General features: G+C 30.8%; 1 protein-coding gene across 1 annotated transcript; it reads right to left on the bottom strand.

Annotated features, from left to right (window-relative positions):
• Nucleotides 1-10,704: 10,704 nt before the first annotated feature.
• On the bottom strand, nt 10,705-11,288 carry LOC111904586 (small polypeptide DEVIL 4). The gene has a single exon (XM_023900336.2). It carries the CDS (start codon nt 10,974-10,976, stop codon nt 10,857-10,859), a length of 120 nt encoding a protein of 39 aa, XP_023756104.1. The 5' UTR covers nt 10,977-11,288; the 3' UTR covers nt 10,705-10,856.
• Between the last annotated feature and the right edge of the window lie 10,490 nt (nt 11,289-21,778).

The following is a 21,778-nucleotide window of genomic DNA, read 5'->3' as shown; positions in this document are numbered from 1 at the left end:
ATGAACTGATCGGAGCTTTTTCACATTGTCAATGTTAAAATTTGAAATATTTACAGTTTAGATTCACAATGTGAATCTACACTGATCGAAGTTTTTTTTTTTTTTTTTGTGAACCTTCTCAGATTCACACTGTGAATCTGAACTGTTTGAGACTTTTCATATTGTGAATGTTAAAAATTAAAATATTTACAGTTTACACTGTTCGAGGTTTTTTTTTTTTTTTTTTTTTTTTTTTTTTTTTTAAAATCGGTGTTGATGTTTATTAATAGAGTACAAAAAATTAATATTTTTGGTATAATTAGTTTTTTTTATAAAAAAAGCTTAAATATTGAAAAAAATAAGAAAATTAAGTGGGTTTTTTTCGGAAAAAAAAAAGTTCATTTTTTATATATCATCATGGATTTCTATGGAAAGAGGACGAAAAATTGTGAACAACGGTATATTCGGATTTTTTTTTCGATAAAAAATTTGGCCTAAAAAAATTTTAAATGAAAAAAGGAAGTGAGTTTTGGTATAATACGGTACATGTGCGTCCATTATAAAAATTTACAACCCTTCATTTTTCCGTTGATCGCTTTAAATTCCGACGCTTTGGATTGGTTCCTTGAATAATAATGGTTCTCTATTGAACTTTTCCGTATATATATATATATATATATATATATATATATATATATATATATATATATATATATATATATATATATATATATATATATATATATATATATATAGAGAGAGAGAGAGAGAGAGAGAGGGGTGAGTTCAATTATGAAAATAAAAAAGGTTGAGAATGAGGGAATCATTCTCAGCCACTCATTTAATCTAAGCATAAAAAGACACGGTGGCAAACTTGTAATTATGATAATAACCTTCAATCTCAAATACGTAACTGTATAGAAATAGATAACAGTTCAAATCCATTTCCAATCGATCATTCGTCATCCAAATTTCTCCTCCAACCTTCAACAATCATCTAGATTTCTTCAATTAAACCATCATCAACATCATCTAGTGTTAATCAATCATTGATCTTCGTCAATAACATGTTTATCAACACGATTCAACAGTTAACAACAAAAAATCGTTTTTGGTTCTTTTAATCCAACCTTCAATTCTGCTTGAATACGATCAGATCTTCAACATCCACGATGAATTATACTCCCAGCATCATTAGATCAACATCATCGATAATCAACAAAAAATCCATTTCACATCATTCATTCAACATCGATTATCAAATAAAACTTCAAAATTGAGGTTAGAAAAAGATCAAATCGTTTTTTTTTTTTTTTTTTTTTTGTAAAAATTTCATATAATTCTTTATCAATCTACTATTTTGTAAGATTTAAATAGTCAAAGTATCATGTTTTTAACATTTTAAAAAAAGTTAAATTGTATGCACTACAACTGTTTGATGAAATGCATAAGCTAAATTATCACGTTATATTCATATATGAATATGTTTTCTCACCTGAATCAATATATGATTATTAAAACAAAAAAAAAAACAAATATGTAAGTCTGCATGTTATTCATATGTGAATAACATATAAAAATTATATATATTTGTGAAAATACCTTGTAATATTCATATTTTAATAAACTGTGTAATATTCATAAGTGAATACATCATCTAATATTCACAAGTGAATATACTATGTAATATTCACATGTGATATACCATGTAATACTATGTAATATTTAGATATGAAAATATTATCTAATATTTATAAGTGAATATACCATCTAATATTCAGAAGTGAATATATTATGTAATTTTCACAAGTAAATGCATCGTCTAATATTTAAATATGAATATACTATGTTTATTACATGCTATATTCATATATGAATGATATTTAAATTGTAAAAAAAAATTAATCATAGTTTTTATTCATAAGTAAATAATGAATTTACTGTAGTAAAAACCTGATTCATTTTTATTCACTTATGAATAAAGATAGCTGAAAATATAAAAAAAAAAATATTTTATCTTAAAACTATATCAATATGGATGTCTATTTGTAGAAAATAAAAAAATCATGAATTTTGGTATATTTAAAATCATTTTTCAATAAAAATAGCTTCTTAAAAATTAAAAAAAAAAACAAAAAAACTATGTTTTTGTATATATTAAGGTAATATTTAGCATAGTTTAAGGAAACATGTTTTGTTGGAAAACACATGTCTATTCCTTTCCCATTTCTGCTGGTACGACGGAGGCTTTTGCGAAAAAAATAAATGAGTGGCTAAGAATGATTCCCCCATTCTCAACCTTTTTTTTCTCAATTGAATCATCCTCTCTCTCTATAGTATATATATATATATATATATATATATATATATATATATATATATATATATATATATATATATATATATATATATATATATATATATATATATATATATATATATATGAAAGATCATTTGAGAATTCATAGTTTTCCGAGAACCCAAGAACTAAAAGTGGAACGCTAGATCAAAATTTTTAATGACCTAGATCAAAGATGGCATAATTGTAATTAAAAACAACTTCAATGGTAACTTAGACTTTTAAAATAAAATCACAGGGGTATATTGGGTATGAAAAATATAATTCTCTAGTAAATGTTTTAATTAATTAGAAAACTATTTCTTTCATTATTCAACACCGATTCTTATCTTCTCTCTCTCTCTCTCTCTCTCTCTCTCTCTCTCTCTTTCTCTCTCTCTCTCACTCACTCACACACACACACACGTCTTCATCGTTATTGCTTCGTCTTCACGGTGGTGGTGCCTCCACGTGGGAAAGCATGGACAAGAGATCGAGAGATTCTCCATCCTCTTCATCGAATATCAGTACTACATCGGCGTGCCATTATCTCCGTCGAAGATTCTCCAGCCTCCCTCCCCTCTCTGCTAACCATCGATAGCAGAGACCTGATCCACTTATATCCCTTCGAATTGATTTCTACGTCTGCCTCTAGGCCTTCATTTTGACTTCAAGGTATGTCTCTATTTTCCTCCGTCGCTACCCTCGGTCAGTGCGTTTGCCATTTATCCTCTAAAATATACGACTACAGAACTCATCAACCACATCACAATAAATATGTTCTGCTCACTACTTCAAAGCTTGCTTTGTGAGACTTTGCTTCCCATGTTAGAAGGTATATCTAATTACAATTCGAGTACTTGCAGTGTTCTAGGATTTTAGGACTCAATTTGAGTCTTCGCCTGATAAGAGAGTATTAGAGCGTCTGATGTGCTTTATGTATGTATGCACATAAGGTTTTTGGTATTTTGCTTATGATTTTACTCTCAATGTTTATCTTTAATTTTTCTTTTTAGAGTTGAACTCGGGAATCTAAATTATGCATATCCTTGCTTTCAAGTTTGTCAGGATATGGAGTTGTAATTACTTTTTCTTTCAGTGTTCTTGATAGGATGATTATGTTGATGAATTATTCTCTACCGGATTTCATCAGAAGATTGCCATTCCTTAAATTGTCGAAGAAAGTTAGCAACTGTGTGGTAAGCCTCAATCCTATCCATTACTTTGGCATGGAATTATAGGGCTATTTTGACATGAGTTCCAGAATTGATAATTGTAATGCTTAAAATCAAAATCAGTGATTAAATATCCTTTTATTAGTTGATTTGACCTGGAATTGATTTGGGAGGTCCTTCCTTCTCAAGTAACTCATCGCCATTTTACTTTCTAGCCAATGCATTCAAGTAATGCAATCAATTGGATCCTCCTTACAATTCACACTATCAAGAGTAAGTTTTTTTTATATATTAATACTTATTCATTTGAAGTTTATATAAAATTGAATGATTGTTGTAAATAAATTTCTTTAATTACACTTGGAGGAGACAAAATTGGATGGTTTCTGCACTTGCAACTGTAGCAACACAAGAAAGAGCTCTTCTTGATCAATGTGAAGCTTTATGGATTTGTGTATCTTCTGTACCGATAAATATTTATTTTTAAATTAAAAAAATGATTAACAAACTACAAAGAAGCAAAATTTACATTATATTTTATCTATTAGCTAATTAACCACATATGATTTGTGGTAATTGCTTCTCTATTGAGCTTCATGAATCACTTGTGATTCTCACGTGAATCACTTGCGATTCTCACGTGAATCACTTGTGATTCTCACGTGTCACCTGTGATTCACATGTGAATCACAAATAAATCACTTGTGATTTACATGTGAATCACTTGTGATTCACACGTGAATCATCTTAATTATTTATTTTGTGTAGCCATATAATTTATTTTAATTTGTTTCCTTTTAGCGATTCATATATAATTCACATGTGAATCATATGTGATTCACATGTGGCTCACATATGAATCATATATGATTCACATGTGAATCACATGTGATTCACATGTGAATCACATGCGATTCACATGTGAATCGCATGTGATTTACATATGATGTCATATGTAAATGTGATCCATATGTGAATTGGATGTGATTCATATGTGAATCGCATGCGATTCATGTAAACAAGTGTTTTTTGCTTGATATTCTAGATATTCTTGCCAATGTCACTCAAGTTAAGGTGATTTAATCTATTGAAGGTGATGATCATGCCAAGTATTTCCATGGTATTATTAGGAAAAGGGTCATTGGTTAGGTATCAGAGGGATTCATGTTGATGAAGACTGGATTGTAGTTCCTGACGGAGTAAAGAGAGAATTTCTATTTCCTACTTTACATATTGGTTTAGTAAACCGAACCACTCAAGACCTAATGTTGAGATTGATTTTCTGAATTATCCTACTTTTGATTAGTTTGATGTTATTAAGGCTAGTATTATGAGGGAAGAAATAAAAAATGGTAGTTTGGTTTTGTGGTTCAGATAAAGACCTTGGGCATGATGACTTTACTTTTGAATTTTCAAAATATTTTAGTACTTGGTTGAAGAATACGTGGCTAAGTTGGTTATTGATTTCTTAAGATTTATTTGGTTCCCTTGAAATTTTATGGTGTCTCCATATTGATAATTCATATTCGAACATCTCTCACCTTTTCTACAAAAGTAAATTTGTGGGTATTGGTTTTGATAATTTAGCCATGAATGAGATATGAATCTCATTTCGTGTGCTCCACTTATATAATTTTCCATTTGGTTATTTGGGTCTCACGATAGAAGACAACACATGTCATATATAAACTTGTAATGGTGTTGCGAAAAGTTATACCCAAATTTTCTAATTGGAAAGCTAAAACACTATATGTAGGTACTCAGGTAACTTTTATTGATTTGGTATTGGGCTCTCTTCAAGTTTAATATATCTTTATTTAAAGATCAAGATTCCATTATGTCTTAGATTGAGTCCATACTAAATAAGTTCTTCCTTTATGGGGATCTAGAGGAGAATAAAATACATGGGTTATTTGGCATAAGGTTATGGTGCAAAAATAATACGGTGGCATTGAGATTGGTAGTGTTGCATTAAATCAGACTCTCTAGTTTAAATGGATTTGGTGTTTTTTGAAATGTTTCCTATTTCGGTTTTGGTTAAAGGGATCAAGGATATTCATGGAAAACATGGTTTTCTCCATTTTCATTTGTCTTGGAGTAATTATAACATGGTTGAACATCATTAAGGCTTTGTACAACTTATGCGGCAAACTATTGACTTGTTCTCTTTTTGCAATAAAAAAAGTCAATGATAGATTTTCTATTTATTTTTGGGAAGATGTATGGTTGGGTGATTCAACTTAAAATATTAAGTTCAATGGAATGTTCTCATAAGAAAATTATAAATGTATCTTCATTTGAGATAAAATGGCACATCCAACCTTGTTTTTTTCCTTTTGATATCCTAGACGGGGAGCCGAGAAGCGGCAAGGGAATGCCCTCCTTGTTCTTTTATCCATGTGATCGACGATTCTGGTTTTTGATTTGTTCGGATGTTTTTTCCATGTGGTCAACTAGAAGTTTTATAAACAATAAAGTTGCTTGTTGATGCAACCAATCTAGATGGATCAAGTTACTTCATATTAAGTTTAATGTTCTATGTTGTAGATTGTTTTTTAATAATATTCCAAATAGAAATAATTTGGTTTGTATAGGTTTGAATATTCCTTCGACTCACTGTTTGGTTTGTGACTTACATGTTGAATCGATTAATCATTTGTTCTTCTTATGCTAAAATGTTTATGCGATTTGGATTTAAATAGGTTGTCGACGGTAGGGTTTTAGTATTCCTAATTATACACCATATAACCATTTTGATGTTGGAAATTTAACGAATTATAGGTAAGTTTGAAATTTCCCATTGGGAAGAAGAAACTTTTGTGAGTTTATAGGAGTTCCTTTGCCTCAATCGTTCAAAGGATTTAGTGGAGGTTAAAATATGATCCAAGCTCACACGTGCGTCAAGGATGAGAGGTGTAAGGTTCATGAAATGGTGTGATATAGACACACTTTCCACTTTTTAGTTTACATAGATCGTTGATGCACTTTTCTTTTTCGTAAGGTTCAATCTAGATCCGGCCTGGTCAACGTTAACCGGACGTTGACTTCATGAATATACACGTGGAAGGTTCTAGATGTAACATCTTGATAATTAGGTATTTTTGTTTTTAACCCTTGATATAAGAATTATTTCATTTTGGCCCCAAATGACATTTTTGTAATTTTGGAGCCAGCTTGAGTACATTGGGGTACCCTAGGTACGCGGGGCATACATGCCAAAATCCCAAACCCTAATATTTAGGGTTTGGACCCTATTTAAACATCCTTAAGTCCCAAGTCTTCTTTCTTTCATCAGCCTCCAACCCCAACTTCGATTTTTGCAAACCCTAATTCGTTTTTGAGCATTCTTAAACCATTTGTGTGTGTTTTAGTATTCATAGAGGAAGAAGAAGGAAAAGAGAACAACTTGGAAGCTTAGAAAAACCTTGGATCTAGAAGTTTACACCCTCCTATATCTGTAGAAGGTATAAAGTTCATACATTGATGCTTATTTGGTCAGATCTATCTTGTAGGATATTATTGTTGATTTTGTCCCCAATCAATGGTGTTCTTGAGTATGGCATGCTCTAGATTCAAATGGATAGTCCTTCCAAATGATTTGGAGTATTTAAGGTCATAAAAATGCAATCTTGATTGTTAATTTCCTTCCATGCATGGGTTATAATGTTTTAATGAGTTAGGTAGTTAGGTTTTTGTTATTGGGCACTTAATAGCCATGCAAGACCATAAAATTGGAAACTTTATGGTTGAAGACATTATTTGAGGGCTAGATATGGAATTTGGACAAAAGAGCTTTAGGATTAAGCTCTTAATAAGAAAGGAAAGGAATTCATTGCATACACTGGGCGTAACCCATGTATGCCGCGCGTTCAAGGTAAGCCAACCCGTTTTTGGTCAAGATCAAGTACGCTAAGTGTATAAGTTGAGCACACTAGGCGTACTTAGTTGTGTTGACCATGTTTTACTTTTTGACTTTTTAACTTTGACCAGGATTTGACCAAGTTTGACCTAAGGATAATTTGGGTATTTTGAGTTGTATTTGAGATTGGTCACTATTTGATGAATAGGTGATGGGTAGAGCTGGTATTCGGAGCAGAGACCTATTCAACTTTTTGTTCGGACTAAGAGGTGAGTTTTCCTCACTATACTTGCAAGTCGAAGACACTAATGCCAATAATTGAGTTATTTGTCCTGGCTTAGAGGATGTTGCTATGTTGATTGATCTGTAGTACTGAATCCTGGTATATATGATGTTGTTATGCGATAGTGATCTGTAGATCTGTCTGTTAGTCTGATTGACTGGTTATATGTTTATCTGTTACTGTTATATGTTATTTATTTGTGTATGTCGACATAGTATGGTTGGGTTGAGGCATTACTGCTTTGTGTGAAAGCCAATAAACCTAGGAGTAAGTCAGACATAAGCTATGTGCCCAAGGGGCAAGCTAGACTTATGCTTTGGGCTGGTGACTAAGCTAAACATGAGCTATGGGCCTAAAGGAAAGCCAGAATCATGTTGTGGACTCCAAGGTAATCCATTATGTTAGTTGTGGACCCAATATGCATGTTGTTATATGTTGTGCAGTGGTACTTTGGGCAACTCACTGTGCTTTGGCTTATAGTTTCAGTTTTATGTTTCAGGTACTTCGGATGACTGTGGGAAAGCAAAGGTGTGATCGTGCACATCCTTTTGGTTTTGATGATTTTGATTTGGGACACTCTGATATATGATTTCTATGTTTGAGAACAATGTTTTGTAAATGATTGGATGATTTAGGATTTTATTTGAAAACAATGATTTCACTTGATTTATAAATAAAAAAATTTATCTAGATTTTGGGATGTTACACTAGAGGTGTCCCTAAAATGTCTTGCTTGGAGAGCAAGGCACCACATCTATGGTTTCTAACCTAGATGAGCATTTGATAAATGTCATACCATGATAGGATAGTCGTAGTCACTAGTACTCATTGTTAGCAGCTTTCTAGGGTTTTGCAACTACAAATACAGATCTCAAGGAGTCGTATTCTTCACCCATGGTCATTCGATCTATCTATCTTATCCTCTTTCTCCTGTGAAATTTATTGCTTTTTCTAGATTTTTAAGTATTCTCTTAGCATTTTTTGATTCTTCCATAGCAATTGGAAAGAATTATAATCTTCATTAAATCTTGAGGTTTTACTCTGAAGCTTACAAACCTAGAGCAAATTATAAAACTTTAAGGACATGAGTCATTTTATACAGTTTTTAGCGGTTAAAGATCATGGAAAATCAACTTGGTTTTAATTTATGTCTTATCTTTTTAATTTGTTTAACAAAGAGAGAATCTTCCTTCTACCTTTCTTACAATTTGATCATAAATGATCAAGTTAATTTCTGAATGAAACTTGGTAAACAAATAATAGTAATTGGATTTTACTATTTGCGACGAACTGACATATAGTTCTCAATGATATTTTCAGTTTCTTTGCATTGGATAATATAACGATTCGATACTAGTTTTGTCATACTAATCGTTGAATTCTATATTATCCGGTCTAAACATCAACATTGGATGACTTAGTTTAATGCTCTACCATTGAAATCTGTCGATACAATTTTTTTTTGTAAGCCACTTGTTTAACGATTTGATGGGTTTATAGTCATTTAGAAACGCTTCTTTGTTTGGTCGTGTTGAAAATCGGGTCGAACTGGTTGGACTGAAACCCAAGAAAAAGAGTGGTTCAACTAGCACCAACTTTAAGTCGATTTATGGACTAGAATAAACTGACCGATTTTTATAATTACCAAGTAGAACCAATTATATTGAAATGTTGAAACCGTTATTGAACCGATTTCCATGAGAAAGTGACAATGTTTTTTATGAGGATGAGGAAGCGATCATGAGATTGATACGTTTAGAACTCCATTGTCTTAAAATTCATGATTTGGTTTGATCTTGATAAATTTGTGTTCATCTAAAGTTATACATTATATTTGTATTATACTTATATATATATATATATATATATATATATATATATATATATATATATATATATATATATATATATATATATATATATATATATATATATATATATGGATTGATGTAAAACTTATGGTTATATGTGTTTTTAGTATACATGGATTGATCAATTATTTTTTATTATTTATATTTTTAGAGTAAATTACATGAATGGTCCTTATGGTTTAGTGTAATTTGCGCGTTTGGTCCCTAACTTATTTTTTTAACTCGGAAGGTCCCTATTGTTTGTTTTTGTTACGTGCTTGGTCCATGTCTTACCTAAAAAAACTATCTTTCCCTTGATTTTTTAATTTATTTAAATAAACACACGCCTAACCCCACCCCCATCACCTTACCTTACCTATCCTACCATTTTTTTTCTATTTAAATAATAGTCTTTTTAAGTAAGACATGGACCAAGCGTATAACAAAAACAAACAGTAGGGACCAAACGTGTAACAAAAACAAGCATAAATGACTTTCCGAGTTAAAAAAATAAGTTAGGGACCAAACGTGCAAATTACCCCAAATCATAGGGACCATTTGTGTAATTTACTCATTTTTTTTAATGTTTGAACATTTGAACCTCAAATTCTTGGTTTTATATAAATGTATGTAGGAAAATAGTATATATATATATATATATATATATATATATATATATATATATATATATATGTGTGTGTGTGTGTGTGTGTGTGTTTGTTTGTGTGTGTGTGTGTGTTTAGTATACATGGATTGATCAATTATTTGTTATTATGTATATTTTGAATGTTTGAACTTTTAAACCTCAAATTCTTGGTTTTATATAAATGTATGTAGAAAAATAATATATATATATATATATATATATATATATATATATATATATATATATATATATATATATATATATATATATATATATAAACCAAGTTGACTCATAGGTTGAACCGGGATCAACTAAAAACCGATTTTTTAAAAATTGCTAAAATGATTCCTTATTTCATAATATTGTAGTGCATATGTTCTTTTGGGTGTCTAATATGAATAGATATGAGTAGATAGTTTAAGCTAAACTTGGTAGGGTAGTTTCAAAACCCTATTCATACTATTTCCTTTATGTAATTGTTTGGTTAGTCTAGCTTTTCGTTATAGCTTAATTATTTTCTGTTGTTTAAAAAAATACTGAAAGTTCAATTAAAACTAAATAATTTCAAAACTAATAAGGAATTAAGCTTATCTAATATATTAATATACATTTGAACAAATGAAATACAATGATATCTGGTTACAAAATTGTTGAAGCTTTCGTGCCATCATTTTTCCTATATATATACAATATCCCAAACCAAGATATAACATGAGAACAATTCAATCAATCATGATAGCAAAGAAGCATAACCACACACCTCCTAATAATATAAAGTCGTGCTTTCTGCTCTTTAAGCACACCTCCAAATCCTTTACTCGGAATCCTTCTTGTAGAGCTCCTCATGGTATATTAATAATAATGCCCTTCTTTCTGACTGATGCCTTCCCTCCAACGGTTGCTTTAATCTATATGAATAAGACTTAAACTTAAAGGTTGATGTTTAGAGAAGAATGAATGGTTCTATGGAAGGGGAGGATCAATGAAGTTTCTTGAAGTGGTTTTGTTTTGATTTTCAATAAAGACTTGTTTGTGTTGAAGAAAAGTTGTAAGTTATGTGATTCTTTATATAGAGGGTGATCTTTTCATTTTTGGGGGTGAGGTGGAGTGGGGTGGTGCTGCTTGGCTCACCACACATTATCTTTGTGGGATTCCATATCCCTTTCCCAACATCAATGAAATACTATTAATGCAATCCCATTAAACAAATTACAGGATTTCTCTCTCTTCCTAGTCTTCTTTTATGCTATATAAAATAAAAAAAATTATGTACATTATTGTACCTATATTGGTATGCATGTCATCTTCATATGGGGATGGATGTTGGCATCAACCACAAACATAGTGGGGACTAGCATCACCTCACTAGGGTAGCATGAATACGAATCTTATAAACTTTTTCATCGCCATGAGGTTCCTGTTTGTTTCTTGATCTTGTTCATATCTGTAATCAATTTCGCTATGACCAAAAAATATATTGCTTGCATTACAATGGTTTCATTGGTATGATTTTATTTACTTAATACACTTTTTAGCTGCAAGACGGTATATCATTAAAAGCTAGCGAGGATCTTTGAGTAAACACGAGCTAAATGGACACCCTTTTTATACGACTAGCTATTAATCCAAGTTTTCTATTATTAAAGGTGGCTAGCGAGAGGCTATAATTAGAATAAGTTTTCCACCACTATTAATCCAAGTAAAAGACATCTTGTAAATTGCAGCTTATTAACAACAAACTCTGTGTTATAGTAATTAATAATAACTAGTAAAGAACCCGCAGCTACGCCGTTGTTGGGGTAATATGGGAAAAATCGACAAACTTTAAAAGATATGTGATGAAAGTGTAAATCACCACTAATAGGGGAGAAAGTCGACAACCCCTAAAATTAGATGCTAAAAGTGTACAACAACCAAAAGAAGGGACACTGGTAGAGAAAATCCAAAAATGTTGTTGCAATAGTGTGAAAGTTGCCAAAGTTGGGAAAATATGGTGACAAAAGTCTAAAGGAGGTTATTTGTGTTTTATATGTTAAAATATAAAAGTTTTGATTGCAATGACGAAAAGTGTCAAAGTCACTAAAAATTTGTAGCAAAAACACCAAAATGTAAAAGTTTTTACTGTAAGGAGGAAAAGTGTCAAAGTCGCTAAAGATTTGTGCCAAAAACCTAAAGGCATAAAAACTTAATCAAAACATAAAAATATAAAAGTTTTCACTTCAAGGATGAAAAATGTCAAATTCATCAAAAATTTATGGCAAAAACCTAAAACCACAAAAGTTACTATTCCTAAGGCCCTTTAGATTTAATATATATCATAACGAAAAGTGTCAAAGTAATTAAAAATTTATGTCAAAAACACCAAAATATAAAAGTTTTTACCGTAAGGAGGAAAAGTGTCAAAGTCGCTAAAGATTTATGCCAAAAACCTAAAGGCATAAAAACTTAATCAAAACATAAAAATGTAAAAGTTTTCACTTCAAAGATGAAAAGTGTCAAATTCACCAAAAATTTGTGGCAAAAACCTAAAGCCACAAAAGTTTTATTCCTAAGGTCCTTTAGATTATATATATATATATATATATATATATATATATATATATATATATATATATATATATATATATATATATATATATATATATATATAAAATAAAAACTAACTTCCAATGGATTAAATTTGACTAAATTTGAGAACTCAAATATGTCCGACAACTCACAAAAAATTGAGAACATTTTTCTTCTAATGCTTTAATAAAATAAAATAAAACACCAAAGATGCACATATGACACAGTCTAAGGTGTTGTTTGTTTTTTCTGATACAAAATATTTATAGTCTACGGACCATATCTGTAGATTTCTGTTGTAGAAGAGGTGGACCAAACGTCTACAGTCTGAAAAAAGTAAACTTTTTTTAACATCTCCAAGCTAATAAATAAACTTATTTTTTTTTTTAAACTAAAATCTGCAGGTTACTAAAATAAACTAAAATCTAAATAAACCGATTTTTTTAAACTTTAAAGTGATTTTTTAATACTTTTATGACTTTGCTATAAATAATTAACAAATCTAGATCAACTTTTATGTATTATTGTATAAAAATGAAAATAAAAATGGTATGAATTAATGTATATATTTGATAAAAAACAACTTTGATCGCAAAGTTATACAGAAACATTCTAATCAGGAATCAAAGACTTTGATACATAAATGGATGAAAATAAACTTTGATTGTTTCAATTAAAATGTACCATAAATATTTTCCGAAGAAATTGACAATATTGTATTAAATAATGTTTTATAAAATTTTGGCACAAAAAATATAAGAATAAATTATGATTTTTTTCATATTTATATAAACAAATTTAACGTATTTATTTATAAATTTGTCAAAAATAGCATGTTTGTGTCGGCAGACCTTTTTATTTCTAAAGTATTATAATTTTTTTTTTTCAAATTGTTTATCATTAATAAAGTTGAAATAAATATAAATTAATAAAAAACAAAAAGAAAATAAAGATATATGTGTTTTTTTAAGTTAGAAGATGTTAGAAGACTCTGATCCACATTTGCGCCAAGAAGAAGGCGTGCAAACATTTTTAGGTCTGCAATCTTCAAAAAAAACAAACAGTCGATGAAAGATAATGTCTGCGTATGGTTTACACGGCACAGACAGAAGAAAAGCAAAAAAATCTACAGACAAATAACAAATAACACCTAAGAAAACACTGAAAATATAAAAACAAAATTATTTCCAAGATGTGAATATATACTTTAACTTTTGCTCATATGTGCATGGACACGTGAATATAATATGGATATGTGCAAATTGTAGATTTTCAATAAAAACAAAATCAAAAGTGCACATATCATATCAAATGAAAAAAAAAAAAAAAAAACTTTTTTTTGATGTGTTTTTTGACAATTTTTTAACAATTCTCTTAGGCGCGATGAATATATTCCTTTGATGTTGTTTACCAAAGGAAAAACAAAACGTCTAGGGTTTTTTTTTTAGGTTTTCACCTTTCAAACATATTTGAGTCCAGATCTAACATGAAACGCAAGGAAAAATCTCAACTATTCATTTTATAAATTACACAAATCTCAAACACAATCAAGAGATATGATATAACCGAATGCAATGACGATCGTGAAGCAATATACAGGCTCGAATGTATGATCACAAGTTATACATGTCTATATATACAACTAGGTTATAACCTGTGGAAACCACGGCCGGTATATTTAAAATTTTTATATAGATATAAAAATAATAAATGTAAAAAACCAAGAGATTGTCTGTAACGCCCGTAGATCCGGGCTAGTCAATTTAGAGACGATAAACATCAAAAATGAATTTTTGATGGAATATTATTTATAAGGATTAATCTTAACCAAGCCGTAGTGTTGTCCGATCATCTTCTGATCAAGTGAGTGTATAGTCCCTTTCATAAACACGATAATATTACAAGAATTGTTTGAATGTATTAAGTATATGTTTTGGGTGAGTGTGTGGTCACTTTCTTCTAACACATAAATATTAAGTATTTGCTATGAAATACGTGCTATGTGTATAATATATTATTGTTTATTTGAGATGATTGTGGAATGGATGAATTATATAAGTTTTAATGAGTTAAACTGTATATGTATTTCGTATCTACAAATATGTTAGGTAGAACATAGGTAGATGAGATCGTTGGTAAGTGATAAAATATGAGTTGGACCATGAGATAAAAGGATAAAGAGATAAACTTGTTTTAGATCTGGATGTATGGATCAGATCAGGAGGTTAGTTTTAGATCCGAGAGTATGGATCAGATCAAGAGATTAGTTTTAGATCCGAGAGTAGGGATCAGATCAAGAGGTTAATTTTAGATCCGGGAGTACGGATTATGTATTTTTGAATTACGTGTTCATTCGATAAGGTATCATGTATATAGTCCCTTTTAGGAACGTGATTTTAATACAAGAATTGATTAAAGTATGAAATATACATATGTATGTGAAGTATTTGTTATTGTCCGAAATACATGTTAGATATATTTGATGATATACAACATGCGAATCGGATATGGTTCAATATGTGTTAAGATGTATATATATATGATATTATTACTTAAAACTTTGTGTTAAGTATACATTAGTTAGCTTTTTCCTAAACGGAGATAGTATCGGAAATTGATTTTAAATATTGTAGGTTTGCCTAGTGATGGGTTAAGACTTAAATATGGATGTTTAGTTCCATTAAGTTTGGACATTGGGTAGCCTCATATTAAGAGTACGTGTGTTGTGAGATTGATGATCGGTGGAGTACGTCATACGTATAGAAGTACATTTTATGTACGAAGTATTTTTCAAAGCTCTGTGTCTTGGGTGCTGCTTGTGCCAGGGTACTATTATGTTCTCGGGTACGATTCTTTCGCATACCAGAGTACTATAATGTGCCAGAAGTACTATCATGTACAAAGTCTTTTTGACAGATTTGTGTGTCGATTACGGGAGCGTACGGGAGTACTCTAGTAGTATTTCCCCATACTTTTATTTTGAGAGAGCTTTGGAGTCAGCGTTTCTTTTATGAAGTGATCGATCGAGCTTCATATGTCAGCGTTTTCTTTCACGAAGTAATTAAGGGAACTTCGTAGACTGCTTAATAAAGTGTGTCGGTAATAGACCACTGCTAGGTATGTCTGGTGTTATATTGCTGGATAGGGTGCGTCTGGAGGTGAAATACCTCATGTATTCAGACCACAGCCTAGGCATTAGTCGGTGTTTCCATTTCCAATGCTGGATAGGGTGAGTCTGGGGGTTCAGACCATAGCCTAGGCATTAGTCAGCGTTTCCAATGCTGGATAGGGTGAGTCTGGGGGTTCAGACTATAGCCTAGGCATTAGTCAGCGTTTCCAATGCCGAATAGGGTGAGTCTGGGGGTTCAGACCACAGGCTAGGCATTATTCAGTGTTTCCATTGCCGGATAGGGTGCGTCGGGGGTTATATACCTCACGATATTCAGACCACAACCTAGGCATTGATAACTACCCCTGACTTAAAATGTCTTGTGGTTCTTTCTTTTACGAACGAAGGTTCGTGGTGAAACTTATTCCATTCCCCTCATTTGATGTCTTTATTGATCCTCGTTTGCTGCTAGGGAATTTCCGAAGCAGCTTCGTCAGTTGTTGTTCATATCGATTTCCTTAGGCTAGATCTCGTAAGATCATTGTATAGGGTCAGTATGTGGGGATCGACGGGATGGGATAGATTGTTTTAGAAATATGATTTATATGTGTTAATAATATTAGTGGTTTCGTAGGATCGAGATATACATTATTATCACGTGGTTTGAACTAAGAGCTTTCGTACTCTGTGTTCCTTAGGTGATTGAGTTTACCAGGGATATTGGAACTAAGTGTTCATTAGGTGTTTTGAACTAGGTATTCATTCGGTATTATTGAACGGAGTGTGTTCAATGGGTGTTCTTGAACTAGATGTTTATTAACTATTTTGAACTGCGTGTTCACCAGAGGTAATCTAAGAACCATGGCAGCACTAGACTTTGTGCCAATTCCTTAGGGAAATTCTTAGGAATAAATGGGAGAAGGGTAATTGGTTCTTAGGGTAAATCTTTATGAAATAGAGGAAGATAATGGGGGTAGGTAATTGGATTGATTGTTTGATAATTAAATATAATAATTATATTATTGTGGGTTGAAAACCCTATATGCTCACCAGGCTCCCAAGCCTGACCCACTCAGTTTTCTTTGCATTACAGGTAATGGCACAAGAGTATAAGTTGGTGGACTTAACGAGAGATTTTGGATTATAGGCCAGTAGTTATGAATAACTATTGTAAGGTCTATTTTGTTATGTTTATGCTTTTGGTATGTATTGAACATGACATCCCGAGATTTTGTTATAAAATGAAAATACATTTCTTTAAAGAAATTCTTTGATAATTTTTATCATATTCTGTTTTGGGAACAAATTCTGCAACTGTTTTCTTTAAAAGATTACTCTGATTTTAAAAACAAAGCATAAACAAATCGGTCTTTTCTGGCCGTGAAATTGGGGATGTCACATTGTCGATTGTAAATAATTATGAATTAATTTGTTAAGCAAAATAAACGTAATAATGTTATTAGGATATGATTTTGTATTTCTAAAATTTGAATTGAATTTGATTTGTTAACAAAAAAAAAAGAAATAATAAAAATCATAGAAAAATGTCACGTGTCAGAGAAACATTCTAAAAAACTGACACGTGTCATTTTTAGGTTTCATTTATTAGAAGAGTTAGATTTTAGCAAACTTTTCTCATATTATATATATATACTAGACGAATTCCTGTGATTTGCGCAACGAAGATTAAAAATATATTGTTAAAATATTGAAAAATATATGTTTAAAATGGTTATGTTATTGATATTAACTTTGAGATAACATTTTTACACTAATTTATATATATTTATATATATATATATATATATATATATATATATATATATATATGTATATATATATATATATATATATATATATATATATATATATAATCTCTATTATTTTGAGCAATAATATTCATTGACATCAACCCACATTCCTCATTAATAAAATTAAATAAAATTATCTATTTAGTATTATTTTTAATAATTATTATTATTGATTAAATATATTTTTACTTATGCAAAAGTTTTTTGTGTTGGTTTAAGGGCTTTGAACAATTTTTCGAGTCATGTTATTATGTTAAGTTTTTAATTTGTAAGTTTCTTGTATACTAATTCTTTTTTGTATTTTATTGATTTAAGTATTCTTTTAAGAATATCATTGTATGTTGTGGTTGAAATTTTAATGTAAATTAGATTAGATTCAAGTTATCGAACATATGTTATGGAAGGTGATATATATATAATATTTAATTAACTATTGTATACATGTTTGTATATAAATGTTGCTTCAAAACAATAATTAATTAAAACTCATAGATATGTCATATTATCCATATTATCCATATAAGCATTTTTTAAAATGCAAATTGTCTATCTTTGTTAGGGTGCAAAGTTATTCATTCATGACTTTGTAAATGTTTGAATTTTGTAAAACCCACTTGCATGTGGTGCTTTAGCCTTTAGACCCATTTGTTAATGAGAGTGAGAGAGAGAGACATGTAAACACCTCTATATAAAGTGGGTTTGTCCACTTGTAGAGGTGTGCTTGAGAGATGTAAAAGTGAGTGTGTAAGTGTGTGTTATTTATGTAGTCTAGATCTAGATCCTTTTTGTGTAACACCATATACATTCAATATATCTCTTAAACACCCAAATCACCATGTTCAATTGTGCAAGCTTTAATTCCACATGCCAAACCATGTTCTTTGTCACTACAATTGGTATCGGAGCGGGTTTTCAAGATCAAGGTGATATTTGAAGAACGATTCTCGGTTTGGCAACTATTGTCACAATTTGAGCAATTTTGGTGAGTCTCTCTCTATGATCTCTCTTAATCTCATTAAATCGTGCGTTATGTTCTTGAATTTTTGATCGATTTGTTTCGTTGGATCTAATACATTTCAACCCCATTGGTAATTCAACAATTTTTTTTAGATCAAACAAAAATCAAACTCTTAATTTTTGTTACAAATCGTGATCTTTTTACTGTTCATTAATCCGATATGAAGCCCAAAATTATTTTCATTCGTTGTTTATCTAATACATGTTTGGAAGCCCAACATATTGAACTGTTTATGATTTGTTTTTTTTAGCCCAAACGATGAATTGTTTTGATCCATTTTTGAATCCTTGAAAGTAAACGAATTTTTTTTGAGCCCAATGACATATAAAATTCATTCAATCGCAGTTTCTGTTGGTCAATGATCCTCATCTTCACATACTTTATCAGATGGTACCTTTTAAAGAATATATCTCGTTTTTTTTACGCATTCTTGTGATTCATTTTCGTTTCTTAATCTCTAAAAATCGATGGAATTTGAATGATGAGTTGGATTTGTAAATCGGTTTTCTACTATGTCTTCAATATTCAAATCGGTTTTATTCAAGTCTCAGTCTATAAATCGAAAATTGGATTTTTGATTTTGATGAAATTGATCAAGAAATCTCAAATTTTTGTGAAGAACATGGTTAGAACAACTGTTTGAACCTAGTTTGATCTACGATTTGGTGTTGGAATCCTCAATTTTCTGTCTATTGATTCTTGATTCCGAAAAGTCAAAACTGTGAAAAAGTCAAAGTCGATGATTGTGTGATGAATAGATGAATTTGTAACTGAAATTGGTTAATACAACTTGCTTTGAGGTTATGGATGTCGAAATCAAGTCCGATTTGGGGTTTAATTTCGAAATGAGAAGTGTGTTCATGATGAACGACCACTGTGTTCGTTCATACTTGCACTAACGATTAAGAATGATTGAAGATTTTGAAGTCGACATTTGAAGAATTGAATGATTTTGATATACTATTGATTCGAAGGTTTGAGTCGACGTCAACAAGCAGATAGGTTGAGTCGATTGAAAGTTTTAAGAATGAAGATTCGAAAATTTGATTTTGGAATTGGGGCGAATTCTTCGAATGTTTGGAGTCGATTTTGGTCGATGTGGTCCCTGTAATGAAAAGAACGATGATTTTGGAAATCAGTGGTGAAGGGTTAATGTACGAAGGGTTGATATTGGGACAAAGAACTGTAAGAAACGAAGAATCGATTTCGTTCGTTTTGGGTTAGATTGAAAAGCGAAGAACAGATTTTGGTGTTTGGGGCATATAGTTGATTTTGGGTGTTGATATTCGAAGACTATGAATTGGAACAAAGAACTGTGTTTTGGGTATAATTGGGAAAAACGAAGGGTTCCTGCAATTGGAACGAAGACCTGAAAAAAAAAAAAAAAAAAAAAAAAAAAACCGAGAACGAAGGGATATATTTTTGGGTGTATTTTTCGAAAGGTATATATTAACGAAGAGGAGAGAGAAAGTATCCTACTCTTCGTATGTTGATGAATTGAAAGGAAATGACATATTTTCGAAAACAGCCCCTGAACCTTAGAATTTTTGACACTTCGAAAATTAAAGCAAGTTTCGTATGTTTGACACTTTTCACCCAACTTCGAAAATTGTTTGAGGCTTCGTATGTTTGGAACTAGTCTTCGTATGTTTGAGCAAAAATGGCAAAATTTACGAAGATGGTCCCTGAGACTTCGAATTTTTGGCAGTTTGCACCCAAATTCGAAAAATGACTATTTCTTGCTGAAAATTGAAGATTGTGCATTTCAGGCCCCTACAGTTTGTGCAAATTGACGCTTTTTACCCAGATTTGAAAAAGGGGGAGAGTTTTGCATATTTTGCTGTGTTGGGCGCAACGGGTCACTGCAGAATTTTGAAATTGATAATTTCTAGCCATTTTTGAGAAATTATGTCGAAGGCGATCCGTGAACGATGATAAAAATTCATTATTTTTTGGATTTTCCGGATTGAAGCACAAAGTTTATGCCACATGTTAAAGGGGAGTTTTGACATGAAAAATTCTGAATAGAGCACGTTCTTTTTCTTTTGGAGTTTTATAATCAAATTTCGATTATAAAAAGGGGGAGAAGTTTTATATGGAAATTCGAACTTGAATTTTTCATATTACACGGATTTGAAGACCGAAGTGATCTTAAAGTTTTGAAGCCTACAAGATGATGCAATTGGAAGTTCGGAAGTGATGTATTCGAAATGGGTTTGGTTTTATTGAAGATTTTTAGGGTGTGTTTTTATGCGCAACTTTAGGGTGATTATTTGGAGTTTGGAATACTCTTAATCATTCGTTGCTGCTCGGATTGTATGGTCTCACATCCTAGAGCCCAAATTGAAGAGTCATGGAAGAATTGAAGATTGAAGTTCGTTTCGACATGTGTCACCTTTGAGGCTCGAACCGCGTAGTGCTTGATTTTGGAAGATTTAAAGTGGGTCATTCATTCCTAACTTTGAGGGGGAGAATGTTGGGGTGCAAAGTTATTCATTCATGACTTTGTAAATGTTTGACTTTTGTAAAACCCACTTGCATGTGGTGCTTTAGCCTTTAGACCCATTTGTTAGAGAGTGAGTGAGAGACATGTAAACACCTCTATAAATAGTGGGTTTGTCCACTTGTAGAGGTGTGCTTGAGAGATGTAAAAGTGAGTGTGTAAGTGTGTGTTATTTATGTAGTCTAGATCTAGATCCTTTTTGTGTAACACCATATACATTCAATATATCTCTTAAACACCCAAATCACCATGTTCAATTGTGCAAACTTAAATTCCGCATGCTAAACCATGTTCTTTGTCACTACAATCTTATCATTTTATATTTTAGTATATGTATAACATTTTAATTATAATAATAAGTGTTTTATTAAAAGTTTCTTTCACTTATTAATAATAACAAGTGGTTTTAAAATTAATAAACAATAGTTATAAATAATAAAATCAAATTACATGGATATGTCATATTATCCATGCAAGTCTCTTTTAAAATGCAAATTATCTATCTTATCACTTTATTATATAGTATATGTTTCACATTTTAATAATAATATTAAGTGTTTCTTAAAAATCTTCTTTAACTTATTATTAATAATAAGTGGTTTAAAATTAATGAATAACAATTTTAAATGATAATAACAT

Source organism: Lactuca sativa, chromosome 3 (assembly GCF_002870075.4).
Source record: "Lactuca sativa cultivar Salinas chromosome 3, Lsat_Salinas_v11, whole genome shotgun sequence".
In the NCBI taxonomy this organism is placed as follows: Eukaryota; Viridiplantae; Streptophyta; class Magnoliopsida; order Asterales; family Asteraceae; genus Lactuca; species Lactuca sativa.
The sequence above is the reverse complement of the archived record's forward strand: the minus strand, read 5'-3'. Positions and strand labels throughout refer to the sequence as shown.

Bases quoted from the DNA above. Each gene is read 5' to 3' on its own strand.
- LOC111904586 (XM_023900336.2), bottom strand. From the start codon at position 10,976: ATGAGGAGCTCTACAAGAAGGATTCCGAGTAAAGGATTTGGAGGTGTG.